We start from the raw sequence: 9,973 nt of genomic DNA on the forward strand, positions 1-9,973 counted from the left end.
CTATAAAGCATCGCGAAGATTAATTAGCAAATTGCAAATCTAAAATTCAGAATTCTCATATTTTGGTTAAGCAATAAAATAGTCACTATATTTTTCAGGAGTGACTGTTTGACCGTTGAAATCTACTACTATTTACAGATCTTTTTGATGCATTTTTAGAGATGAACCCAGATAAATTAATTTCAGGAAGAAAAATGTCCGGGTTTATTTTTTGCAAGGAGCCGATGATTCATTTGACAGGGATATTTCCTTTGTTAAGTTCAACGACTCTAATTTATCACTATTTGACGCCGGTGACTCAGCTTTTCTTGCTATGAAGCTGGCACAGTTGGAGTAATTTTTCATATTTTATTCGCAAACCCTTTTTTTCCTTACTGCAACTCAATCTCATGCCTTAGAACTTTCTGACCTTCTAAATCAATATTCTAAGCTACACGTAAACAGGTTCTCTTTAAACGGGCTTTTTAAGTATTTCCGGTTTTTCCAGTTTTCGCAACCTTTTTTGCGTGCCAATCAACTTCTAAAAAGCGCGCAACACCATTGCGAAAGAGCGCAACGTCCGAAATTGACCATCTGCCGACAGCGCTGAGGATCAATCGAGATTTATCTAGCGCGAAGCGATGTTAAGATCAATTTCTTGTGTGGTTGGCTGTTTCCAGGGTCAAGTTGAAGCTAGTGATTAAGTAGCTTGATAAACGACTACCGGTATTAAGCACATGAAATGTTCAAAACAACAATCTGCATATAAAGTTCAGTGGGTTGATTACAAAGCGGGGGCGAGAAAGTCTGGATAAAACTCCTCTATATATTTAGGAGTTGGCATTTCAAGACAGCCCGCGAGGAAACACTGATTGCGAAAAACGACCAACCTGAGGCCGATATACAAAATGAAATCATTCCTGCTTTGGTTAGGAGTTTTTACATTTTTGCTCACAACGTGTTTAGCGTATCGGGAGGTAAGCTTAATATCAGTTCTTTTTTTATTTTCTTTTTCTTTTTTATATTATTCTTTTTTTGTGTGTGTGTAAGAGTGACTTTTTTTTTGCTCAGTCTATACATTTGCGCGCAATTAATTTGATGTCCGACTGAAGCTTCGAGGGAATATAATTTTCTAGACCATGAAATTGCCGTAAAAGTAACGAATGATTACATGTCTGAGGTGTAAATTTTAATGAGAAATGGAAAAATACAAAGATAACGTCTGCCCTTCAGAACTTATTTGTTACAGACTGATTGAAAAATATTCCAGCGCTGTTGTTTGATAGCCTCATTTAGTTCTTTTTATATTAACATTTTGTGTGTGTGTGTGTTTCCGCTTAAAACGAAGAAAATTTTTTTTACGAGGCTAAAAAAAGTGTTTTATGTTTATCTGAATCTTCGGACAAATTTTCATTCAGGAAATATTTTTAACAACCAGAGAGAACTTCAGATAGCAAGAATAAAATCAGACAAAATATATTCCTCCAGCCACGCCACAAAACGTAATGCAATATTGTTAGTGTAACAAAGTTAGCTATTTCGTTTCCGCCGGTCATATATGGTTCGCCTCTGCAATTAATTCATTTGAATCGAATAGCAGGGTGTGGTTTAACAAGCTGATCTCCAACTAAGAAATATAAGTACTTGTGCGCTGAAAAGAAAAAAAAAAAATTCGCCTTTACTATTCCAAATGATTTGTTTTCCACGCCTTTTAATTTTAATCATCTTGCATACCAGACTTAAATTCACCATTGAAGCAGTTCTCAGACGACCTTTAGAAGTGAAGATAAAATTGTTAAAATTTTACCTTGACTAATTCAAGGTTTCAATTTATTTCTACAGCTATCTCAGTTAACGCCCATCGTAAACCATTTGTGTAGCCGTGTTTGTCGGTTAAGCTAAAAGCTTCCCACGTGCTTTCAGATCTCCACCGAAGTAAGATTTCGATAAGAAGAAGATATATTATAAATGCATGGTTTAACCGAAAAAATAAATAAATAAATAAAAATAAAAACCTCTTCTCAGTGAGCCTTTCAACTATAGGTTTTTGCGCGCAGAGGTTTTTGACGAATAGTCGTTTGTTTAAGGTCAGCATGTACCTCTCGTATGGATTTATATTTAATGGAAAAATACGCAACCCGCCTACACATATGCATCGTGCTACTTTAAAGAAATACTATCAATGTTAATTTGCTATGTGCATGACAAAAGCATTGCATCTGGTATCCGAAAGCACGATTTCAAACAACAAATTTTAGGCCAATTTAGTTTCACTTCTACGTTTTTCTTGGTTGACATTTTCTATTTGGAATAAAAGCCCAATTTACTTTTTCAACCCTCTTTTTTCGGTTTTGGCCACGAAAATATAAAGATAAAGATTTTTAAAGGATTAGGTATAACAGCAAATTACAGTGTGAAGTAATTACAAAAACATGGTTCCAAGTTAAACCAATTCATCTGTACTTCCGAAAAGTTGTTTTTCAATAATGAAGCATCCAGATAGCAAAGTTTTTTGAACAATTTTCTACATTTGTGGTAATCGTTTTTTCTTTTTCGTTTTCCGACGTGACAAATTGGCTTTATCGAGGATTAAAATTTCATCAAAATTAATTATTTGCGGTAAAAATGAGTAATTTTGTTGTTCCGTGATAGCTATTATTTTTCGTTTAGAATAACAGGTTGTGCACAGTCAGAACACGTCCCTCGCAAGGCCACCACTTCGTTTTAGAAAGAAAACGGGAAGTTCAAATATCACGAAAGGAGAGCTTTAGCTCACGTTCACACTAGGCCGGAGAAATTTGAAAATGCAGCTGCTTTATTTCTAGTGTTAGGCTTACCGTTCACACTAATAAGCCTCGAAAACGGAGCTTTTCGAAAACGCTCTTCAAATCGGAGGAATTTGAAAACGCCGGCTTTGCGTTTTAGTGTGGACGTAAAACATTTTTAAAACGAAGCTTTTGGAAAATATTAACGCCACGATAATCGTGAGATTCCCTCTTGTTAAGTCTTCCCCAAATAGAAATCTAAAATGACCGGTTATTGTTGCGTTTTCATATTTCTCTAGCGTAGTGTGGACGGGGCATCATTTCCAAACCACAGAAACCAGTCACATTTTTGTTTTCAGATGTATCCGTAAGACAGTAAATTTTCTAGAGTTTGCATGCCTTAATTTTGTGTTTCTTTCTGAATAAATGAAGTAAATCACAAGTTACATTTTTGTTTTCAGATGTATACATAAGAAAGTAAATTTTCTAGGGTTTGCATGCCTTAATTTTGTGTTTCTTTTAGCGATTTTAAATAAATGAAGTAAATCACCCCTAAACGCATTTAAATTGCTAGTATACATGTGCGCCAGACATAACATCACAAGATGCCAGTAGAAGGATTAATTTTGACATTATGCGGTTGGTTGTCAGCAAAAGCTAGTTGCTTGATTCTTTAAATGGATTTGTCTCTTTTTTTTGGCAAAAAAATACAAAAATAAAATACAAACAATTGAGACAATCGTTAGGTTTTTAGAATTAAGTATATTAAGTTTCACATTTAGCGAGTGCATGAAATTTTCGTCGCGTCCTCATAAAAAAAAAGACCTTACAATTTAGAAGAAATGTGTTTTCCTTTTTACATGTCGCCGGCCAGACTATGCGGCATTTCAGAATGTGCATGACCCAGGCTTATCGAAAGTGAGTGTAAGATCGATAGTGATTTGATGGTCCAAATTTCAGTTTCACTCATGCAGCAAAATGTGACCGCAAAACACCCACTCAAGGTTACGTTATGACGAAGGCTACAGATTTGAGCGAGGAATCTTAGTTGAACTTCAGTAATAGAGTAGAATCGAATGAGATGGCTACGCTATTTTTATTCAAATCACTTACAAATCAGAGATATTTAGGGTAAAGAATCCCGTGTTTGTACAAATAGTTAATAAGTTTAGAACCCGTGGAAAGCCAAGGAAGTACACCGCAGTTAGCTTCTCAGAATCAGCTGGGTGTCCGATGCGAGCATAAGTTGATGAGAGCGTGTATTTTAATTAACGCCGCAATCTATTCACAGGGTCAATGTTCAATAAAAACTGCCTAGCTTTCTAATTATCCAGTCAAAGGCACGTGCAAACCAAAGCTCAAACAGCGCGCCATCCAGCTCAAGTTGTCATCCATTCAGGTAAAAAATAAAGGAAGGAACCTGAGTTTTCCGCCTTTTAAAACTTGGCTGATTTGATCACAGTTGGTTCATCACGTGTGGGCCACTGAAATGGATTTTTGAGAAGTGAAAAATCAATTACAGACTCCAATTCTGGCAATATCATAGGTGATAAATTACTCTTTAATGTTGTCGCGAAACTTCAGCGTTAATTTATAGGTCTTGTTAGGACGCAAAATGGATCTAAGCTTTATGTTTTATAAATGACAACCTCACTTTTGCAGGTAGCAAGGAAGAAAAAACCTTCTTTAAAAGACCGAATGAAATTGAAACCAGACCTGGTGGGTGTTTTTTTGTTTTGTTTTGGCTTTTTGTTTTTTTATGGTCGCACAAATCTCACTGTTTCTCCTACTGTAAAATTGATATACTTAACCACTTTCATAGGGGAACATATGTTGTCATCTTGATTCATCTGAATCATCAAAGTTTTTAGAAAGCACTAGTACGCAATCTGAGTGGTTTGCTAGACTTAAAATAGCGTGTACGCCCTGTTGTTGCAGGCAGGGGTAGAGAAACACCCTTCTCGAACACAGAAAGTGAAATATTACCAGGTGAGAGCTACTGTGATTTGCTGTTGATGTTGTTTTTGGTTGGTTTTTGTGGCTTTGGTTTTCCAAACTGGTCTTCAGGGAGCTTCCTAGAAGCCTTTTTTTTTTTTTTTTTTTTTTGGCCACAACGTAATGTTATCACATTCCATGAAAGAAGGCGTATATCAACAGGTAACTAACAGAGAGGAACGAAAACCTTCTGCCACGCCGGCCAATCAGAGGACGCGATATATTTTACCGACCAAGGGGAACGAGACATCTATCTAGCTGGCAACAAAAATGTCAATTTTCAACTGGGTGTCCTTAGAACTGAAATGTTAAATTTTCAAAAATATTAATGTCGGTGTACTTCAATTCTATCTATTGGGGGATCCATGGACCAAAGAACTTTGAGTCCACACGTTCCCAAACTTCAACTCAGGCAGGAGCAGCTTGGACTGAGTAATTTGAAGACAGCACGTCCTTTGCCGGTTTCGGTTGCCTCCTCATCTAATTTGCCTTGTCTTCGGAACTCCAGAGCGCGTGTTTATTCCATCGGGCTTTTGTTTTTGGGATTAGCCACAAAGCGGAATTCTGATGGATTTTGTTTCTCTTTAGAAATTTGTTAAGTGTCAATCTCGAGATGACTGCAGTCCTAAAGAGTGCTGTGCAGGGGTTTCGTCCACAATGAATGGCACCTGTCTACGCCAACCACAGCTAAAAGAGCTGTGCTTTCCACAGATAACGGTAAGTCTTTACTGACGCCTAGACACAAATGGTTACATAGAACGGGGGGTTGCATGCAAAAGGTTAATTGCGTCAGCATCTGCTGTTGTTTTCTGCTCATCAATCTAATAGTATAAAGTCCGCCCGGTCGGATGGAAAGGGACATACCTGGACATCCAAAATAAAGAAAAGCCAACCTTGCACTGGTTGACGCCAGTTGTCCCTTTGTCAAATCCAGAATTGTTGATTGTGTATCAAAAGCAAAGGGCCCACTCTAACTAAAGTCCTTTACTTCCAACGATGCGTCCATTGGGGCGCCCATATGATTTTTATTCCTTTTACTTTTAGGCAATAACTGCGAAAAATTTGTGGTTTGCTCTTTTTGGTTGCATGACCCACCGTCCGTCACCAAATTTACCACTTGCCTTCTTAGTACTGTTGCAGAAAGTGTCGCAACGCGCAGCCACGAAAACTGAAGTTGTTGCAAGTAGTGTTTCAGTATTTGCACATCTGCATCCTGTTTGTGGAAGGGGAAGTAAGGGTTGTTTGTTTGTGTCCTATTGGAGGCATATCCCCATAGCTCCCCCCCCCCCCCCCTCCCCCTTGGAGTCATGCTTATTTTTCTTCCATCTATAAAGCTATTTCTTAATTGAGTAACTTAAATTTGGACACTAACAAAACGTTTTTGTCACCACACCCACCAAAGTCACTGTGTCCTGTAATGTGGCAAAGGATGTCTCTCTTCACATGTATTGTTATTGTAAGCCCCCTTCCAGGGAATTGTGAAGCTAAACAATCTATTGCATTACATTTTGTTACACAGCCAGGTTCCATGCAGTGCCCTTGTCGACTAGGTATGACGTGTTCCACAAGAAACACTCAAGGCCGTAAAATTAATGGAAAGCCTTATGGGCGCTGTGTATACATTACCCTGGGACCAGACGAAGTGGACGAGGACAGACTGCTGCCGTGGCTTTCATGAATCTCGTAGAACTTAGACGGTTATAGAAAAATGAAATTCATTGGATAGAAGTATCTTTTTGAAACTGGCTTTTGAAATAAGTTAAGCACAGCGTTACTTTCTGTTATTTTTAGAATTATAGTAGTCTTACAACATGAACCGAACAACTACTTCTCCTTGATTTGTTGTCATGGGGTTCTTGAGCATATTTTAAGTTACAAGATGTTACTGAGTTTTCATTACCTTGACTATAGTTTTTGTTTAAAAATAAAGAGAGTCTAACGGTTGTATGCCCTTTCTGCCAAGCCCCCCCCCCCCCCTCTCTCCCCCCTCTCCACACTTTCAACAAAAGTAAACGGTTTACCTGATTATGTGGAAATAATCCAGAAGTACCTCTTTATATATTACAACTGTTTATGCTTTGGTATAGCCTACACTTTCGATTTGAAGTTTCTTTATACTTACAAACTCCAAAGTGTTTTTCTCGACTTCCTAATATTTAATGTCACGGAAGTGAAATTTTCAAATGGCCACTATCTATTTAGTACACGTAACTAGTTCTTTCATTTGAATTACAACAATAAGTTCGCCAGCGTTCCTTAAATATTGCTTGAGTTCCCTGCAGTGGCTTGCATTTGCTGATCTTTGCCTCTCATAGCCGACCTTCGCCACCTATGGTGAATAAAAACAAACCAAAGGTTAAAAAAGGAGTGGAAACATTTATTTGTAAAATAACAAATCTTGGGAAAATCACCCGAAGTGTTTAGAAAAACTTCAGAAAAACACCTAAAGAGTTTAATTTAACAACTCTTGGGAGCATAACCCGAAGTGTTCGTTCAGAAAAAAAATGTCGGGGGAAAAATAAACATGAAAACCCTTTGGGGAAGGCACTCGAAGTGTTTGTAGAAAATTAGGAATAAAGCCCAAAGAACTCCTTTCTAATTCGAAGGAACACACAAAGAGTAGTTTGGACCTCTTCTAAAAAGAATTTGAACGAAAGCTCTTCAAAAAACCACCTGAAATTTAAAAACTCTTCAAAGAATGTGCCACTGAGTTGTTCGGAAAACGTCGGACAAAAATAAACGTTTAACGGATTAACTCGTTAGTTTTCATTGTTGTGCTTACCAGCAATAGGAAGACAAAACTCAAATTCTGAATCACATTTCATGCCGTAATCGCATTCATAATCACTATAACACTCAGATATGGGAAAATATCTCCTGCGCTGGTAACGTACATCACGTTTCCCAATACCTGAAAAGAAATCATATAATATTGTTGTTACTTTTGGGTGTCAATTCTAAAATTGTAGAGTGCAGCATGAGTTTCTTGCTATGTTGGAACAGATTTTACGTGATTCCAGTTATCAACGGTGGAGGTGAGGTGGCCTCGTGGTTAGTGCGCTCGACTCCGGATCGAGCGGTCCGGGTTCGAGCCCTGGCCGGGGACATTGCGTTGTGTTCCTGGGCAACACACTTTACTTTCACAGTGCCCCTCTCCTTCCGGGTGTATAATTGGGTACCGGCGAATTCAATGCTTGGGTAACCCTGCAGTGAACTAGCATCCCATCCAGCACTGGCCTGACAATTCATGCCATGGCGTGCAACAACTGCAGTCTACCCTCTCCACAACGGCCACCTAGGAGACAGAAAAAAGTGGCCGTTGAAGCGGAGGTTGAGGTTCAATATGACACCTTTTTTCGGAGATGCAACATACTTTTTTTTTTGTCGAAAATGCTTATTTTAGCATATATAAATTAAAATAGACCAATACAACAGAAACTAAACAGAGGGGCTAACGAAGAACGGCGCGAATCGAATTTGGTGACCTTTTACAATAGAAAATGGTTTTGAATATACCGTTCGTCAGTCGTTGATTAATGGCCGTTGTCGAGAGGTTATTTTGGCCGGTTGGGACGAGTTTTAGTGTCCGATGCCTTTGTGGAGAGGTGATCGTTATAGAGAGGTCAAAAAGAGAGTGAATGTATGGACTGTCTGCTGGGACTAAAAAATGTGTAGAGAGGTGCAGGCCGTTAGTAGAGGTTCGACTGTATCTTTTATTTTCTACCTAAAAACGACGACTTCTTTCCTTCTGTTGGTTTTCGATTTGAGACTGAGAACACCAAACATTCTTTTACTACTAAAGAAGGATCGGAAATTATTTATCTTCATTTTACTAGGAAAGATGAAATTATTTGTACGTATGACATCAAGCCCGTCGATCTCGAACCATCTCGACAATCTTCCGAGTGATATCATTTATATTATTTTGTTGACCTTACGAACCCTTCTGCTATTTTCAAAGTCGGCTGATCTTTGGAAATCTTCGTAAGATTCTCGGCAGTCTTCGGAAATTTCCTGACGATCCCTTTCAGTTTGGGATCATCGGCAATCCAAAAGGGTATTTAAGAGTTTCTCTTGTGATCGTTGTGAAAGTTTGGAGAAATTTGGTCCACACTAAAAATAAAGTTAGCTTTACCTCTGTTTCGTGCATACAAATTTCTTTTTTGCCGCTTTCCTTTTTTCTTTTTTTATTGTTTCCTTTACTTCTTTTCGTAATGAACGCCTATACTCATCTACCTTCACCGAAAAATATAGCTGAATATATTTCGGAAATTGTTGTTTTAGAATAAGAGAACAATAACAACAACAACAACAAGTAAAAAAAAAAAAAAAAAAAAAAAAAAAAGCTTTAGAACCAGCAGTTGAAAATCTAAAACAAGGGATTCACTTCCAATAGACTGATATCGATCGATATTTACCATTTGTTGAATAATATCATTATATTGTAAACCTGTTTGCGATACAATTAAGATACCTGACCGTCTGAAAGAAATTATTTTGAAAATCGCGTGGTTGAAAAACAGTCAAAAGTATGATTTCGTTTTTATCATGAAAATATAACCTTGAAACAAAGGGACTGAATTTCAACATTTGAAGTGGACGCCCGTTTGGTTTTTCAGGACGCCGTGTAGATGCATGCCTTATCGGCATAACATGACCACACTTGTTGCGTAAAGCAAATTCATCAGAAGGTATAGCAAGATTAAAACAACACATACCATTTCCTTCATAAGGGCCGCGGGGTTTGGCCTCGGCGAGATTTAAGACAAGGAAGAACGTACAACAACACAAGAAAATCAACTGGACCTTGCGGGTATCCATCGTTCAACTTCGTCCCTCGCGCGAAAACTGATCAAACGCGAGCTCGCCTGAATAAACGCACCTTTAGTCAAAACGATTCTTTTATCTTTACTCGCGGTTTGGCCAGCGTGCTCTTATTAGCATGTGTCAGTAACAAACTGAGGAAACAAAGATCCTTCAGTTTATAGCCGTTGTTATCTAAGAATAGCTGAATTTCATTTAATGGCCCATTCGAACGTGGGTTAATTAGAAAGTACTTTGATGCATTAGCAAGTGTTGTCAAAAGAGCTTACCGTGGTCAGGCCAGAAAAAGGGGAAAAACAAAACAAAACAAAACAGAAAAATCCCATTGTTCTTTGGTATTCATCGATATTTACTGAATATATGCTTTAATATATATCGGTTGAAAGAAGCATCCTTTGAGGGAAATTGAT

General features: G+C 38.0%; 1 protein-coding gene and 1 long non-coding RNA gene across 2 annotated transcripts; one reads left to right on the plus strand and one right to left on the minus strand.

The window, feature by feature from the left end:
- Positions 1-578: 578 nt before the first annotated feature.
- Positions 579-7,103, plus strand: LOC110041215 (uncharacterized). The gene is made up of 5 exons (XM_020746497.2): positions 579-956; positions 4,407-4,463; positions 4,683-4,733; positions 5,328-5,456; positions 6,259-7,103. The coding sequence occupies exons 1-5, from the start codon at positions 888-890 to the stop codon at positions 6,415-6,417; spliced, it is 465 nt and encodes a 154-aa protein (XP_020602156.2). The 5' UTR covers positions 579-887; the 3' UTR covers positions 6,418-7,103.
- On the minus strand, positions 6,994-9,611 carry LOC149101176 (uncharacterized). The gene is made up of 3 exons (XR_016203102.1): positions 9,458-9,611; positions 7,522-7,650; positions 6,994-7,068 (listed from the first exon to the last, which is right to left on the minus strand). It is a non-coding gene; the product is annotated as an uncharacterized LOC149101176 (long non-coding RNA).
- Between the last annotated feature and the right edge of the window lie 362 nt (positions 9,612-9,973).

This window comes from Orbicella faveolata, unplaced genomic scaffold (assembly GCF_042242905.1).
Source record: "Orbicella faveolata isolate gen_17 unplaced genomic scaffold, um_ofav_v1 contig_4, whole genome shotgun sequence".
NCBI classification, from domain to species: Eukaryota; Metazoa; Cnidaria; class Anthozoa; order Scleractinia; family Merulinidae; genus Orbicella; species Orbicella faveolata.